The sequence below is a fragment of the Seriola dumerili genome, unplaced genomic scaffold, assembly GCF_002260705.1.
Source record: "Seriola dumerili isolate Sdu_G_001 unplaced genomic scaffold, Sdu_1.0 BDQW01000138.1, whole genome shotgun sequence".
NCBI classification, from domain to species: Eukaryota; Metazoa; Chordata; class Actinopteri; order Carangiformes; family Carangidae; genus Seriola; species Seriola dumerili.
The window spans coordinates 5478400-5495561 of record NW_019174393.1 but is presented as its reverse complement, the minus strand read 5'-3'; the positions used below and the strand labels follow the sequence as shown (position 1 = coordinate 5495561).

Here is a 17162-nt window from a genome sequence, read left to right as displayed (position 1 = left end):
ACGACACAGTGTTCATGCACTGAGTGATTTTAGGAGCAATGAGGGACCAAGCAACTGATGCATGTGCCTACAGGATCCACTTGTCTGAGTGTATCTTGTTTTCAATTATGCAGCCATGATAATACATTTAAAAAATATATATTTTTTACTTTAAAAGAAGCAGTGTGGCTTGAATCTCTGTTTGGATTTAAACCTGACACTGTCTGTACGTCACTGACATTGCAGTGACAACACAGAAAGAAACGGACAGTATCTGGAGTGAAAAATCAATTTAATTAATTTAGTTCACTTGAGGTTTCCAGTTAAAACAAACTATTCTAAACATAATTGTAATTTCCCTGTTGCAAATTTCAAAGCAAACTTTGATATGTCAAAATGATAAGTGTAAATTTAACTTAAATTCCTCAAAAGGTTGAAGGATGCAATAGTACCAAACTCTCCTTGTCCACTAACTTTATTATTTATTCTGAAATATTCTTTTTGACGATTCCACTAATTAAACCACTGAATTAGTCTCTATTGTTTTTTCAGATATTTGATTCCTTAGGCTGTATGGAGTCGACAGACTGTGCAGCTTCTCCCTCCTCTCTGTGTGTCTCCATGTGTTTCTGCAGCTTTGCCTTAGATGTGAATGTTTTCATGCACTGCTCACAGTACGGCTTCTGTGGCTTCTGTCCTGAGTGACTGCGTTTGTGTCGCGCCAGCTCAGACGAACTCCTGAATTTGAGTTCACAGACATTGCAGGCGTATGGCCTCTCCCCCGTGTGAATTCGCTGGTGCTGCTGGGCCTCGGTGAGGGTGAGAAACGACTTCTCACAGTGTGTGCAGGGGAATGGCCTCTCTCCTGTGTGAATGAGGTTGTGTCTGGTCAGTGCGTGCGGTTTGGTGAAGCCCTTCCCGCAGTAGGTGCAGGGGTACGGGCGGGCTCCCATGTGGGTGATGATATGTTCCTGCTGGGTTTTCTTGCTCTTGAAACACTTGCCACACTGAGGGCAGGAGTAGGGTCTGTCGTCCACATGTGACGTGTGGTGTTTTGAAAGCTCTCCCTGAGACAAAAAACCCTTCCCACACTGGGAGCAGAGGAAAGGTTTCTCCCCAGTGTGCATCCTCTCATGTCTGGCCAACACAGGCACCAGCGTGAACCTCTTTGGGCAGTGGGAGCACTGGAAAGGCCGCTCGCCTGTGTGAACACGGAGGTGTTTCATGAGCATGAAGTGGAGTGAGAACTGTTTGTTGCACTGGTTACAGTGGTAAGGACGCTCCCCAGTGTGAGTGGACAGATGCCTCTTTACATCAGACCTTCGAGTGAATGTCTTCTCACATTGCGGACACTTAAACTGAGGCTTCACTCGATGTATCTGCCGGTGCTGGGAGCGCGCAAGGAGGGAGTCGAAGCCCTCGCCGCACTTCTGGCAGATGTAGCGTTTACTGGTGACGTGGGACTTCTTATGCTCGAGCAGCTCAGAGGAAGTTGCAAAACTCTGGGTACAGATGGAGCAGATCTGCGGTGGCCCACACTCCTGTGAGTGAGACTTCTTGTGGTGGACGGTTAATGCGCGGAGATTGGCGAAGGAACATTTACACAGCTGGCAGGGGAAAGAGATGGCCACGCCGCGATGTTTGCTCTCATGCTTTGCCAGATCCCACGAGTGCTGGAACGTTCGGTCACACTGCGAGCAATGAAAAGGTCTCTCTCCAGTGTGAGTGAGCTGGTGCCTCCTGACGTCTGACGTACGAGTGAACGTCTTACCGCATGTTTCACATGTGAGGGCTTTCTGTTTGCCCCGTGACTGAGAAACGTTGACTTTGCTTTGATCATCAGGCAGATCTGCTTTGCTCTGCTCTGCATTTCCTTTGGGGAAGAGTTTAATAGATGTAAATATTTCATCAGTGCTGGAGGGAGACGGTGTAAATTTGGCTTCTGAGGGAGTCCTGTACACTTCTGTTCGAACAGTCTGCATGTGGAAGTGAGGAGGGCTGTTTTCATCTGAGCTGTGGAAGGGACACTGTGAGCAGGTGAAGATGATGGTAGTCATTTCATTAGAACCCCCTGCAAACAAAATACAGACACAGGTGTCAGTAAAATATGTGGATGTTGCTTAAAAACTCCAAGATGTTTCTCCTCTTCATGTCAACATTACCTTTGTCGATTCCTTTGACTGCTATCACAGAGGGGGCAACTGATACATCAGCTTTGCTCCTGGTGAAATAAAAGTATAGTTAAATTTCACATCTGCCAAGAGGACTGCATGGATGATGGAAATATTATTCAAAATTTAATGTGTTTTTGTGATAATCATTATTTAGTGCAGCAAATTTCCTTCTTAAAGAGCCATTTGTAAGTTTTCTCTGCTGTTGAACATGGTTTCCTGAAGGAAGCAGGTGGCGCCGACTGTCTCTTGTCAAGAGCTTCAGCCATCGTTGCGTTTACAATACAAGATGTTATAATACGCCCAACGAGCAACGCTGTTGTCAGGACAGATTGGAGGCTACAGTGAGTCGCTATCCGAACTTCAGTAAAAGAAAAGATGCTAATGTTGGCTATGTAGCGATAGCAAAACTTACAAATAGCTCCTTTAAAAAAAAATAAAAAAAATAAATCAGTGCCAAACACCCAATGACCCCAGGAATTTCACTAAAGATGCGTCCCAGCGCATCTAGAAGATGTATCTTACACAGTAATTTTCTTTTTAAAAATACTATCTCAAAAGATGATGCATTTATTTATTTATATATATGTACTATAATATAAATGCTTTTTGTACATTTTTGGTTCCTCTGTCGTGTCCTTTGACGATCTCTTGAATTTATGCATCTCCTGCCAATTAGGTGAGGTCTTCATTTGTAGGCGAGAGGATCTGCGGGTGTTAGCCGAGCTGGCAGACTGCTGTGTTTCAGAAACAGGAGGTTCACTGGAGACATCTGCCATTATTTCTTCGTGGCCAGAGAGGGATTCGTGGTCATCCTTCAGCTCTGTACCAGAGGAGTTGTAATTGCTCTCTGTGCCTCCAGCTTCATCCGTCACCTCTTCAGTTGTTGCTACTTTATCATCAGTTTGGTCACTTGTTTCATATAATTCATTTGTTTTTCCTTCATCTGTAGCATTTCCTGATGCACACTCATCATTCAGCGATGAATCATTACTCTTTCCTGTCAACACATCTTGACCGAGGCTCTCCTTCCTTAGTGCAAAAGTTTTTGTCAGAGTCTCCAGCGCTTTAGCGACATCCACAGTTTCACTTGGTTCTTCTGCTCTCAAGCTGGCAGACTCCTCGCCACCGGCATTATCTGCACTTACAGCTACAATCTCCTCTTCATAGAAATCTGTGTGAACCTGAACTTCAGCTGACTCGATTATTTCCTCATCCACTTCAGACCCTCCAACTTCCACCTCAGTGTAAACAGCCACAACACTGTACTGGTCCGCCCCAACAAAAGTCACAGGGTTTAGCACATTAGCATAATTATGGATTGATTCCAGTCCAACTGAGATGTTTGTCTTTTGCGAGGGAGGAATGGATAAAGCAGACATGATGCAGCTGCCAATGGTGGATGAAGGGCCATCTGTAAAGACATAAGAAGTCAAAGGTTTCCACTGATGCTGGCAATAACTATACTTTCAAGGCACTGTACAATGACCCAGGACCTACAGATACTTAAACATTACATAACATGAAACATTTACTTTCAATTACTGATTAACTGATAGTTTAGTCCATAAAATGTCAGGAAATTGTGAAAAAATATCTATTACAATTTTTAAAGCTCAGGTGGAATCTTTGAACTGCATATTTAAATACATTAAATTTACAACTGTATATAAGGCTGGATATTGACACTGATCTACTGATTTGATTACATTTTATTTCAGAAATTCACGATTTTCACAATTTTTATTAAATTCTTGAAATTTCAGTTACATCAGATGAATATCAATATTGTGTGAAAATAAAAGCATTTCTTTGGAACTTAAATTTATTTTTGTTCCACAAGTAAATAACAGTGTTTTTTCTTTTGAATAAACTTCTTAAAGTTGATATTATGAACTAAGTTGTAAACACTTGTCCCTGTTATGAAATTATGGCCCTAAACAAGCAACCAAATAACTTAAATTTACTACAAATAATCACAGCAGTTGTGAAGAGAAAAGGCACCGTTACAAAAATCGATCTCATAATTATAAGACTCGAGTGTTGGATCATTCAACTGAAAATTACAATTATGATCATATAGGTATAAAACGACACCAGGCTGATGACACCGGTAAAGACTGCACACTGAGGATTTAACTTATATATTATATATACACTATAGCTTATGTGTTAATAAAATGGTAATATTAAGAACTGATGAAGACCTGACTGAGATCAAAATGTTATCCATTTAAGAAAAGGGATTTGGAATCAGTGTGCAGCCCTAACTCAAAGAATGTTTCTCAACAACTGAGTTAAACGATTTATTAGTTATAAAAACTGTTGCCAGCTTATTTTCTGTCATTTAAAAAATCACTTCAGTTCTACTTACATGGCATTTTCAGTAGTCCTGAACTCTTGTAGTGCTCAAAGATCAAGCTCAGCTCTTCATGTGAGGACTGAACACATTCCTCCAAAACAGAAGGTGCAGAGCTGAGCCAGGCTGCAGTCTGTAATCACAGTACAGCTGTTCTTCAGTTCTTGGTAAAACTGCACATGTTTTTGTAAAAGCAAAATAACCTGAAATATCTGGATGGACTGACTGAATACCTGTTTAAGGTCTGGTACTGGCAGCAGTTTTTCCATTTTTGAGAGCAACTCCCACAGTAACACATTCAGCGCTGCATCATATTGTTGCCCATATTCCACTGGGAACACCTCCTATAAGAGATAATTAAATCAATGAAATCTGTTTATTTTAGCATTTATTTATGCTAAGAAATTAATAATTAAAGTCTGTCTGACCTGGAAGAAGTATGCTCTCTCAATTGGATCTTTCAGTAGGCTCTGAACAAGTGCAATGAATGTGGACTCTGTTGTTTTCACCTCTGCGTCCCTGTACTGACACAGATTGAATTCATGTTATTAATAGAGGCCCTATTGCATCAGTAAATTTTTATCTGTTTTCAAAGTGTTATCCCTTCAAATGTACTTACATCTATGTTTGCAGAAGTTACTGGGAGTTTGTCCAAATAGCTCTGGATCACTTGAGTATCAACACAACCTCGTGCTGAGCCTTTGCATAGCTCCAGGATCAACTGTAATATGAACAAACTTAATAGGTTAGTTAATAACAGCTAAATTATCATATCTGTATGCAACGCAAACTGCAGGTTCTGCTCACCCTTGCTCTTAGACCCAGAATGAGCTGGGCTCTCTGTCTGTGGTTGATCAGTCCTGGCACTGCCTCTGTAACCATGAGCACAAACTCCTGGAGCTTCTCATAATTCATCACATCTTTCTGCTTTGCCAGCTGCCACATAGCAGCAGACAGAAGCTGCAATGGGGGCACCAGGAGGCGAAGAGATGAAAGAGGCAGGCCTGGGTCTGAAATATAAACGTGTGATGTTAGAGATGGACTTTGGAGGGCAGCAATGAGCTTTTAATTCAGAGAGAACAAACTTCAGAGAGATAAACTCATCAACAATAACTTAATTTACACCATTTTTAAATGAGCTCTTCCACAATACTACTATAATAGAGGCAATAATTCACTTAATCAAAGCAATGACACGTTACTGGCAAATCTTTTTGTTGTTGTTGTTGTTGTTTTTTTAAATTTCCTATGGGTAAACTACAAGCCATAAGCCTATGAACCGGTATACTTACTGGGAAAACATATTTAATTGGAGTTTTAAATTTGCAACGTAATGAAGCATACGCGGCTGTCCTTTAGATTTAGGGACAATGGAATGTAATACTTGACAATAATATTTGAAATCTGAACATAACAAGATGATTTCCAATTCATCGGCACTAGTCTAACTGCGTATATAGGTCATGATTCCTTTAAATAGACGGACCCCGCTAAGTGTCTGACCAACATTAACTTAGCCTTCTTTAAATTAGAGCTGGAGCAGAACATCAGTATACTTACCGTTTATTTTCTCTGTCGACCCAAGAAACTCCATTAGTGTAATACGACTTGTAGCGTTGAAAAATAAAGGTAAAATTATGTTGGTTGATTTAGTTGCTAACATGCGCTGTTAGCACGCAGGCACCCGCTTCCTCAAGTCTTGTCCTGCGTTTCCTCTTTTCAAAATAAAAGTGTGACAACGTAGTTGCGACTGCTTTTAACATAATGTGACTTTAAGTTTGGTTCATATAAACGACGTGCAAAATTTCAAAATGTATTATCAGGATAAAGAAATAACTTTAATTTACCCTTCAACCTGGTTAACACTGTTTTCATTATGAGAAGAAACAACCATGACTTCGCAAGACACACGGCAAGTTTAGGTACATTATATATGTTTTCTTCAAACTGTCAAAAAGTAGAGTCTAGGGAGAGTTGTAACTCTCAAACAATGCAGGCTGGGAAATCTGTTAATATGGAAGTTTTGTTTCTTTAGAAACTTAATTGAATGAGTATAGTGAACTCTCAGCAGTTCATTCGTTCAATTCACAATTTCAAGTTAAAAACTTAGAACAATTAATATTTACAGGGTATAAAATAGTCTGAAAAAATAAAATTAGACATTCCAGGTTGAATTAACTTGAATTTAACAATACTTAACTTACATATTCACATTAAGTTAACGATAATGTACGATGTTTTACCGTGTACGTCCGTATATTGTTGTTATTTTCTTCCCCCGTTTTTTTACTCTTCTCACGATATCACGCTGTTCTTCACATGCCTGCTACATTAACGTTTAATTTACACATACTCAAATGTTGTCTTTATAAAAGTTGTCACATTTAGAAACTGTCATGCTATGTGTGCCGCCACAAGACATAGTACCGGATGTTGTTCTTTTCCACAGACTTCAAAATAAAAGTTGACATGACAAATCCCGTTGGCTTTTATTCTCGCGTAAATCGCAGGTGACGTCACGACGCAACCCCGCAGCCAGGAGTCACATGAAACGTTTGCTTTAGCAAATGTTTTTTCTTTTTTTTTCAATGTACCGATTTCGGTATTTTTGCGTTGAAAAATCTCGTTTGTGAAACTGAAACTGCAATTTAATCTGCAGGAAGTGTCAGAAATTCAACATGGACGAGGACGGGCTGCCAATTGTGGGTTCTGGAGTTGATCTTACAAAGGTTTGTATTTAGCTAGCTAAGACAGCTAGTATTTACCAATTGGGGAAATAAGAAGAAACGAGTCAAAGCAGAGCTACAAGACAATAATCAGTGAAGATAATAGATTTATAAAACCTTGTGGCTGTAATGAAAGAAGCCGATCATTTGACTAACATTAGCATATTTGAACCCTGAGAAACTGAGCTGTCAGCATGACTGATGTTACACCTTAAGTTTCTCAATACATTTCTGTAATTTTCTAATGAATTTCCTAACTTCTGTGTATCAATGAGATGAAATGTTGAGTTAACTGTAGGGTGAAGTCTTCAAATGTTAAAAATCAAAAGATGTTCAGTTTACAACAAAAGGTGTCCAAGAAAAGCAGAAAATCTTATTTTTCTGCCTCTTTGCTTGAAAAGTGACTGACACAATTAATTGATCAAAATAGTTACCAGTTATTCTTCTGTTAAGTCGATTTTGACTAGTCGTTTTTGCCCTATACTGTGCTGTGTTGCCAAATACTATGTCTTCATAGTATTAGATATCTTCTTTTCCTCCCCCATATTTAAAATATACTAGAGGCCGGAGTGGGGAGAGGAATTGCTTTATTGAGATGGTGTGAATTGCTTAATTTCCTTAGCACATTACACTCTGGGTTGCCCCTCTGCTGCTTACTACTGTGACTTAAATAACTTTCATTGTGCAGGTTCCTGCTATTCAGCAGAGAAGAATTGTTGCCTATCTCAATCAGTTCGTTGTGCACACAGTTCGGTTTCTCAACCGCTTCTCCACAGTTTGTGAAGAGGTTTGTACTTTTCACCTTTTCGTCCTTCCTTCTGCTTTCTAATTTAGGTCACACTTACAATTTCTGTCACACTGAGTTTCTACCCTGATCTGTCAAACTTCTTTCCTGCAGAAACTTGCAAACATATCTCTGCGCATACAGCAGATTGAAACCACTCTGTGCATTTTGGAAGCTAAGGTGAGTTCTACAGTCTCTGCCGTCCCTCTGTTTGCAGTTTATGGCTTAATGTACATATCATGTCCATACACTCATCTTATATGGAACGTTGTTGTGCTCTGAGCAGCTGTCCTCCATTCCTGGACTGGAGGACGTCACAATAGATGGAATCGGTCAGCAGCAAACTGCGCAGGCTAATGGACCCACTACTGCCACTCCGAGCCAAGCAGCTGGTCCACCAGCAGTGACTCTGCCACCTCCAGAGGTAGATACACAGACATGCACACAAAATAAACATAAAGTGTTGCTCAGCTGTACTGTACTGCACAACAACCAACATTAAAAAAAAATTAATTTTATGTCCAAGAGATTTGCAACAGGGAAAATAAATACCACTCTCATGTCTATGTGTTAAGTATGGAGCTTGAGCCAGTAGCTTATTAGCTTAGCTTAGGTTAGCATAAAAGACTAAAAACAGGTTGGAAATGGCTCTGACCAAAGCTCAAAAAGCTTTCCAACACCTGAAGCTCACTGACTAATAGTTATATCTGGTTTTGTTGAATGCAATTTCAATTTGATGGTGGGTCTCAATGAAGTCACTGCACCCAGAGAGTTTCAGCACATACCTGTACATAAAACACACAACTTGTAATTTTTACATTTCTCTGTGTGAACAGATTAAAAGAAAGATACAGTGAGCTCCTTGGTGAGCTGTAGGGGTTTTTTTAGGTGCATTTTTGAGCACTGGAATGAACCAGACTAACCGTTTCCAAGTTATATGCTTGGCTAAAATAATCCACTGCTAGCTGTAGCTTTATATTTAGCAATAAAATTTGTCTTGACTTTATAAAAAAGTAGAAACACAAATACAGTTAGAGCAGTAGATCTATTGATGATCAGTATTACACAGTTCAGCATCAGATAAACAAACTCTGAAAATATAAAACCCACCAGAAATGCTAAACAAAGTTCCACATCTGATGTCTAGTTCCATGTAAACCGCGTGTTACTTCACACTGTGTTATTAATCTGAATATTTGGCACTGTAGCCCGCTCAGGCGCCACCAGAAGCTGCACCCATGCAGAAGGCAGAAGAACCTGCAGAGAATGTCATGACAGTGGCCAAGGACCCACGTTACGCTCGATATCTGAAAATGGTTCAAGTGGTGAGTCTACGATAACACCTGCATACTGTACACCTGTACTGTGGGGATGAAATATACTGTGTGTATCTTAATAAATGTTTAATCTGTAACAGGGGGTTCCAGTTATGGCCATTAGGAATAAAATGGTCTTGGAGGGTTTGGATCCCAACCTGCTTGAGTGAGTGTTACACTGTTAAATTCACACATGTTAATGTCTGTCATTAAACTGACCAATAACAATTCCCTCACTGCTGCTTACAGCACACCGGATGCCCCAGTTCCCGACGGAGGGACGAGAAGCACAGAGGATCCAGATGCTGCTGCCACCAGCTCTGACAGCGAATCGTCTTTCAGTGACTGACAAACTCATCCTCACCACAAAGCTTCCTGCAGCTTCCAGGCCATGCATCGCTATCAGAAGCTATGGGAGCTCCTTTAGGCCTGTTCTCAGAGGAGCACGAGTTTGCAGTGCGCCTGTAAAGGAGGTGCCAGCCAGAAGGAGCAGATGTCGGTGCCTGACACACAATATCGATCTAGAGTGATTGTAATTTCAGTTTGAATGAGCTGAAATGATTCTCTTGTTGGTCAATCAGACCTCGTCGAGTTTGATACATGATAAGCATTTTTGATTCATGATAATTTTTTTTCAAAAACAGGGAATTGTTTCTCCTGTTGTTATGTCAGAACATGGAAGTAGCAGGTAGTTTTTCTACAAAATTAGTAATTACAGGTTTTCCGTGGTAGAGACGTTACTACCACAGTAATGAAGAGATTCACTCATCACTTGGTAGCGCTGCCTCTTTTTGTTACAGGGTCCAGATAAAGCTGAAAAAAATAATGTATGTTGGATATTTGTTGTGTTAAGGCCAGGGAGAAAAATATGACAATGATCTTGTTCCATTGTGGATGGTTTATATATCACAAAACCTGTTCAGTGAGTCACGCGGCCTGTTGGGCGTCAATCATGAAGGACTGCAAAGTAATGGGAAATCACACGAGCATTTTCTGCTGTTCTGGATTCTTGAATTAGCAGTTTCTCTACATTTTAAAGCAGCTGCACTGTGCGAAACAAAAGGAAAACAGTTCATCTCTTATCACAGGATAATGTAACCAAGCTGCAGTAGAAGGATAAAATGTATTTCCAGTGTTTTACCCTGTTTACTACTGCATAGAAAATGAGGTTTTGCTTTTTAAAGTGACCACGTTGGAAGAGAGATTACTACAGTAGATTCAGTGTAAAGCCACTGATAATTTGACACTGTTCATTTAGACAAAATTACTGGCTTTAGAAAGTATTCAGACTCCTTCAGTAATTGCACTTTATTGTACCATAGATTTAAATTTAAATGGATTAATTATATCTTTTGGTCATTAATCTACACACAAAAACAAGAACCCTTTGCAAAAGATTATAAATCCCAAAATGAAATCTGAATACTTTCTGGAGCCGCTGTATGTGTCTTTGATTTATGATATAAAAGTCAATAAATAATAAATAGTGATGTTTAACCTGGCTCTGCTTTAGACACTTCCATAGCTAACATTTTTCCATTGACATGCCTCTTAATCTTGTAGTTTTAATGCCAGGAATAACAGTTGATTGCACAATGACCTCTGCTAGAATAAAGAGTAAACAAAGTTGCACTAAGAAATAACCCAGTGATAAACACCATTTGTAACAAAAAAAAAAAGGTAAACAACGGGTTCCTTTTGTGTTTGACTCTTTGTCGTTACACTGGTCTGAACTTGTAGAGGAACGGTGTCAGGAACACTTTAGCTTTACAGATAACAGATGTACTGTGTTTGGTCAGGTTTCTATGAATGGACATTACACCATAGTGACTGTGAAAAAGTGAGTGTGGAAAGTCTGGAAAGTACTTTGCTTACAAGAGCAAGAATTGTTGGATCTGAGTTTGCCTGTAATAAACACTCATACAGACTGCTTTTAAAAAAAAAAGAAAAAAAAGTGCATCTTTATTATACAGCTCAGCGGTGACGATCTGTGCAGTTCATTATATCACATGCAAAAATACAAGAGTAATTGAGTTAAAAAAACCAAAACATTTCCCTTGTTATTACAGTACCTCTAGAGTTCATCTGTGTCCATGTGACCTCCAGTCTGTTCTGGAGTACTTCATTATAGACAGGATCACAGCAGGGATCCTCCAAAACTAATGGCTGCTGATCTAAGTGTAATATTTCAGCCAGTGCCAACAGCCAACACTTCTGACCAAAACAGTTTGATTTTCTTTACCTTCAGTCAAGTCAATTCATTATTAATTATTAATCCTGATTTGTCTCAGAGGGCCTCAGCCTCTGTGCTTGTGTTTTTCTAGTGTGACCAGTCATATAACTTGTCAGCACAAAAACAACAGCTGCAGTACTGACAGTGGTTCCCAACCAGGGACTTTATAATGTATAAAAATGTAAGAGTTAAAAGAGATAAGAAACACATTAAAATATATTCCTCTTACACAAAATAGCTGCACTTTTCTCAAATGAGTGCATTTCAGGTGTATAACTGCTGGACACTTTGACTCTAAAAATCCCACAAATTAAACAGTTTGAGAAGGAAAAGTCAGCCTTGTGTTGAGCTGCCTAAGACCCACGTCAGCATTAACCTGTGACGAGGGGCTGCAAGAACACATTCATTTTGTTCTGTGGGGTCACAAGCGTGAAAACGTCAGGAACCACTAAACCAAAGCTGAGGCGAAGCACAGCGAGAAAAACCTCTTCAACTCTGATCAGCTTCAATTCCTGTGTATTATAAGAATTACATTTGGCAGTCTTACTGAGCAAACTAGTTAAACTACTTCCTACTGAGGAGTGCACAGTTACTACCACAACCAAAACGCTGAATTGGAGCATCCATAGAGAGGGTTTTCTTCATTAATGCACTGTTACAACATTACAGTGACCCAAAGAAAACACAATTTAGAAAATGTAAAAATAAAACAAAAACAACTTCTGCTACTGAAACAGCAGCATTTGATTAATAATCCAAGTAATATTTCAGACAGTTTGTTGGTGTACATAAAATAAGCACCTACATACAGTATCAGTGTATCATTGCCCCTTTTCTCACAAAACTTCAGTCCTGACCACGCTCCCACAGAAAAACGTGTCATTAGTTTGACTGGTATTCAGATGGAGCCCCATGCGCAGCCATCATATGTTCACTGTGTGATGAACTTCTCTTATTAGTGGTCACATGTCTGACAGGACGTGTCACACTAGTGTAGCAAAGAGTCAAGAGTGCAAAGTGCAAAGTGATGTTTGACTGAACACGATAAGGACGCAATAAGGACACTTGAAAAAGGATTTGCGATTGTATAAAAAGTATAAAGATAAAGGATGTGGTCAGTCACGTCACATCTGACAGACAGCCTGTTGTACAAAATATATAAATAGCAATATAAAAAGTGGCTATTTTACTAACTCAGTCAGGTGACACATAACACATGATGTTATAAAAGCCTTACAGTATAAAAGACTCTTTAAAACAAATGCAGCCCTGAAAATACCGTTCATTCAAAGTTCTGCTGGGAGTTGGAGATCAAGATTAGTCCTCAAACTCTGTGTTCACTCGTAAGGTAAACAGCTGTAGGAAATAAACGAGAGCGATAAGAATCCCCTTCCAGTAAAAAAAAAACAAGTTAACATTCAGTGTAATGGTCTGATACTCACTTTGAAGTCATCGATGTATGTGAGGAAGAAGCAGACAAAGCTGAAGGCAACAACCCACTCACACACAGCGCTGGCTAGATGGAAAGGATAGTCCTGTGAGAGGGACACAGAGGCTGCAGTCAGTCCACACTCAACTACAACTAACAGTATCTATCTATCTATCTATCTATCTATCTATACTATACTATACTATACTACAATGAGTTGATTATTAAAATATTTGCTCACCTGGTCTTTACTGTCTCTGTGCAGTGTGGTTTGTTTTACAAAAAACGCACAGATGACAGCTGAATTATCCGTGAAGGAAAATGTCACTTCAACACTTGACTGGCTCTTGTAAGTGTGTAAGGAGTGCAGCAACACTCCTATGCAATGACACCAATGATAATCGACAAGAGAATTATGTTGCAATCATTAAGCTGAGGTTCATGGTAGTAAATGCAAGTCATGCATGTTCACAAAATAGGAAGAAGGTCAGGAAACAAAAAGCATCTCCTCTTTTTTTTTGTTTTTTTTGCAGTTTCACAGCTGTGACTTCTGTGGCGAAAGGATACTGGGGAAAAATGCCACAGCAGCAAGGATGGAGATGCCCAGACGTACTCGACACACAACCACTGAGGATCCAAACGGATAGGCTTGGTATGATATCACAGACTGGACGATTATATATAAGACACCAGAGATGAAGAACAGCAGAGCTCCTGCATCATGAACGTTTACCACCGTTGTCTCCTGCAGTCACAGAGCAGAACAATGTGCCGTTAAACACTGCATTGCATCATATTCATGGGACTGAAAATGTCCGCTATAGGTGTGGAGACCTACCTGAAAAGTTGCAACAATGCACATGCTGAAACAGGAGAGAATCCCCAGCACCAGAGCTGTTTTATTCAGGCGCGGGCTCACCACCCTTGTTTCCACACTCAGCTTCTCCACAAACTTGTATCTGGCGTACATGGTGACTACTCCTGTGCAAGGGTCAGATTGGTACATTTACCACTTCAACATGTCATGATCCCTCTTGCATCCCAAGCCAAAGATTCTGCTTTCATTTTCTCGAAAAGGGGAAATGTGACTAACATCTCTGGAGAGTTTGGTTCCTCCCAGGAGAAAACACAGCGTTGCTTAAGAAGTGGCAGAAGCTTAAACAGAAAGAGGGTGAAAATACCTGCACATGCTGAGATGAATGTCATCAGGCCAAATATACAGCTCTCCGGGGGGTTTGCACCTGTGTCACTGAGAAGAGAGAAGAGATTTGCATTTGTACAGATGATAGTAAATCATAACTCTCCGTTATTTCAGACTTTATGTAGGTATGCATTTAGTCAGTTCTTAAAACACAAGTCTAATTTTAAAGGGAGAAGTGAAAAGAAGCTGCACTCCTCTGACAGAACAGCTGTGGTCTCGCAGCTGGAGTTTGGGTACCGGCTACGTTTACGGAGGAAAACGAAACTAAAGTTTTACTTTGGCCCAACTTTTGTCTGGTTTGCACAAATCGCTTCATGAACATAAAACATCGACATGTGTGTTTTTTAGAGTTCAATCTGACCTGTTATGAAGATGAAAGAGTAACTGTTTTATCATCTGACTGCTTCTTTTCTGAAACATGAGGTACGTGTGATTAAATCTTACCTTATGTACGGGAAGATTACATCGACATCTTTTCTGAAAATCGAAATCACGTAGGAAATAATGAAAGTGCTGGAGGACCAGATGACCAGAAACACTGGCAGAAAGCAGAGTCCCTGCATGAACCAAAACATCTCAGCAGAGCTTTTTGACGCGGAACTTCCACAAAACGCTGTCGCACTCGCGCGAGCAGGAGAAATAGATCCATACAGTAAGAAATCCACCTTTATGTGGGTCGTGGTGTGTGAAGCCTGTTACCGACAGTCACATGTTGCCGTGTGAACAAGACTGAACCTGGCCTCTGCTAATGAGCTGATTTACAGTATACAGTAACCTCTTCCCCAAAACAACTCCCCGTGGGCAGGCCCGGCCTACGCAAATAAAATCTTCCGTTATATCCAGCTCTCCTCCTTCCTCCCTTTATCTGGCTTAAAAGAAATACCCAATTCCGTTGAACTCCCAGGGACCTGAGCGTCAGTGCCAGGAACAACAGCAGGGGAAGTATTAAGATGATTAATTGAGGTATCAGCACCACAGTACAGAGGTACATTTAAAAACAATAGAATTATAAAGAAAAAAATGCACTTTAATTATGAAAAGTTATTTTAAAAAAAAAGTAGTGGTGGAAGAAAAGAGTTTCTACTTAAGTGAAAGTAGCATTACCACAGTACAGAAAAACTTAAGTTAAACTACAAAAGTGTTATACTAAGTACCTGATGTGTGTTTGATACTGTTTGATAGGTCCCAGTGTGGCCTCTAGTTGGGGTCCTGAAGAAAAGGTTTCCCTGGGTGAACCATGTTTGTGCATAAGGTAGCTCATGAGTTTAAGGCAGTGGTTCTCAAAGTGGGATTCGGTGATGCCAAGAGCATTATTACACTTTCTGTAATAAAACATCAAAAAGCAAAAGTCTTATCAGACGGAGGGCCCTGGGACAAAATCTGATGGTCAAATTTGTGTCACTTAAGGAGTCCTTGATGTTTGAGAACCACTGCTTTGTGGTACTGGAGCAGCTTGGGCCAAATATGAATGATTTCTGCAGGACCGGATCATCCTGAAAGGGGGCCCCCCCCTACCGATCCCCCTCACCCCAATGTTCCCCCAATCCAACCTGTCAGGAATACTTTGTCAGACCCTAACCCTTATACTGTGGCAATTTTATTAAATCTATTCAGGAACATGCACCATATAAGCCTAACATTAACTGCATTAGTAAATGTGGACCATGTTGTAAAGAACCAGGAAATACCTTAAGGCCCTTAACATTTCAGTTTTCCTGTGGCACATGGAGTCAGCCCTATGGAAATTTGCTCAGTAAGTAATCCAGCCTTGGAGTAGCTGTTCCATATTTTAAATAATGGGGTAAAGTTTTCCACTAATGGAGCTGCGTTGGATCAAATAGCTGGGGAAGCAATGGATCAGAGCCAAAGGTATTGAGGATGAACCTGGAACATGTGGTGCAGGATCACAGCCAGAAGACTCCCAGCTCGCACTTCTAATCAAGATTTTCGGGGTACAATGAGTACAAAGTGCCTGACATGTTGCCAACCTTAAGAAACTGTTGTTTGAAGAGTTTTTTTTGTTTGTTTGGCTTGGTTCACTCCGGGGACACTTGACTCAGCAGAGAAGGAGTTTACTGGCAGGCCAGAAAAATGGCATCCTCCCTGGTTTAAGGAAGTGAGATCATGGAGAAGGACTTCGGTTTGTCTGAAAGAAATTCTGGAAATTTTTCAAATAAATCAGAATGAAGGCCAGATGCCAACCTTTGATTACAAGATGATGCAAGCAAGAGAAACCTTTATTTTAATTATGAAAGCCAAAAATGTTCAAATTTACTGCATTTTCTCCTTCCAGACCAGGTCTAACTTACAAACCTCTACATTTACATTGAATATGATCAAGAAATATACTTCAGAAAACTGTTTAAAACACAGTTTCTCATTTGTGAAAGCTTTATTTTATTTGTGAAAACAGAAAACACAAAGTGTGACGGCCCCTCAGCTTGGTTTCCTGCTGTGGCTCCTCTTGTCTTCAGGGCTGCAGACCAATTGACGACCTTAATCAGCAGCATAGGACACACCCGGGCCGATGCCTCATCACCTGTGTGCACGGCCTTGCCTTCTCTTTCGGTGCATCCTGGATGTCTTCCCTTGCTATTCACTTTCCTCTTTGGCTATCCCTTTAAACTCTTAACATTTTCTTCCCCAGGTGCCAGGGGCCGCTGAGTTGAGGGCATGGCAGAGTGGCCTTGCTGGAGAGACCAAGGGGAGTGGTAATAATTTATTGATATGTTTTGGTAAGAGCAAGTTGTATTTGTAATGTTAGAATTGTTATGTTTTGTTTTTCAGTATCGGTGGTTGTCTCCTGCTGGGGTTCCGGTTTTGTTTTGTTTTTTTGTTATGGGGGGGTGATGGCCCCTCTGCTTGGTTTCCTGCTGTGGCTGCACTTGTCTTCAGGGCTGCAGAACAATTGAAGGCCTTAATCGGCTGCATGGGACACACCTGGGCACAGTGTCAGATGTAGCA

General features: G+C 40.4%; 3 protein-coding genes across 3 annotated transcripts; 1 reads left to right on the top strand and 2 right to left on the bottom strand.

The window, feature by feature from the left end:
- Nucleotides 1-254: 254 nt before the first annotated feature.
- LOC111224794 (zinc finger protein 16-like) lies at nucleotides 255-6185 on the bottom strand. Its single transcript, XM_022749438.1, has 9 exons — nucleotides 6070-6185; nucleotides 5317-5519; nucleotides 5129-5230; nucleotides 4938-5033; nucleotides 4743-4853; nucleotides 4525-4642; nucleotides 2766-3564; nucleotides 2142-2200; nucleotides 255-2050 (listed from the first exon to the last, which is right to left on the bottom strand). The coding sequence occupies exons 1-9, from the start codon at nucleotides 6170-6172 to the stop codon at nucleotides 528-530; spliced, it is 3114 nt and encodes a 1037-aa protein (XP_022605159.1). The 5' UTR covers nucleotides 6173-6185; the 3' UTR covers nucleotides 255-527.
- An 847-nt stretch (nucleotides 6186-7032) lies between these two features.
- Nucleotides 7033-11013, top strand: washc3 (WASH complex subunit 3). Its single transcript, XM_022749343.1, has 7 exons — nucleotides 7033-7238; nucleotides 7924-8022; nucleotides 8134-8199; nucleotides 8306-8443; nucleotides 9228-9344; nucleotides 9437-9501; nucleotides 9585-11013. The coding sequence occupies exons 1-7, from the start codon at nucleotides 7188-7190 to the stop codon at nucleotides 9682-9684; spliced, it is 636 nt and encodes a 211-aa protein (XP_022605064.1). The 5' UTR covers nucleotides 7033-7187; the 3' UTR covers nucleotides 9685-11013.
- A 98-nt stretch (nucleotides 11014-11111) lies between these two features.
- dram1 (DNA damage regulated autophagy modulator 1) lies at nucleotides 11112-14998 on the bottom strand. The gene is made up of 7 exons (XM_022749341.1): nucleotides 14643-14998; nucleotides 14179-14246; nucleotides 13836-13978; nucleotides 13565-13742; nucleotides 13239-13297; nucleotides 13011-13103; nucleotides 11112-12924 (listed from the first exon to the last, which is right to left on the bottom strand). The coding sequence occupies exons 1-7, from the start codon at nucleotides 14771-14773 to the stop codon at nucleotides 12886-12888; spliced, it is 711 nt and encodes a 236-aa protein (XP_022605062.1). The 5' UTR covers nucleotides 14774-14998; the 3' UTR covers nucleotides 11112-12885.
- Between the last annotated feature and the right edge of the window lie 2164 nt (nucleotides 14999-17162).

Bases quoted from the DNA above. Each gene is read 5' to 3' on its own strand.
- dram1 (XM_022749341.1), bottom strand. From the start codon at position 14,773: ATGTTTTGGTTCATGCAGGGACTCTGCTTTCTGCCAGTGTTTCTGGTC. The intron at 13,298-13,564 runs GTATCCTTTCGC...CGGATAATTCAG, and splicing joins TGCTGTGGCATTTTTCCCCA to CTGTCATCTGTGCGTTTTTT. The intron at 12,925-13,010 runs GTGAGTATCAGA...TATTTCCTACAG, and splicing joins CATACATCGATGACTTCAAA to CTGTTTACCTTACGAGTGAA.
- washc3 (XM_022749343.1), top strand. From the start codon at position 7,188: ATGGACGAGGACGGGCTGCCAATTGTGGGTTCTGGAGTTGATCTTACA. The intron at 8,023-8,133 runs GTTTGTACTTTT...TCTTTCCTGCAG, and splicing joins TCTCCACAGTTTGTGAAGAG to AAACTTGCAAACATATCTCT. The intron at 8,200-8,305 runs GTGAGTTCTACA...TGCTCTGAGCAG, and splicing joins TGTGCATTTTGGAAGCTAAG to CTGTCCTCCATTCCTGGACT.
- LOC111224794 (XM_022749438.1), bottom strand. From the start codon at position 6,172: ATGTTAGCAACTAAATCAACCAACATAATTTTACCTTTATTTTTCAAC. The intron at 5,520-6,069 runs GTAAGTATACTG...TTTATATTTCAG, and splicing joins GTCGACAGAGAAAATAAACG to ACCCAGGCCTGCCTCTTTCA. The intron at 4,643-4,742 runs GTATTCAGTCAG...CTGTGATTACAG, and splicing joins CAGTACCAGACCTTAAACAG to ACTGCAGCCTGGCTCAGCTC.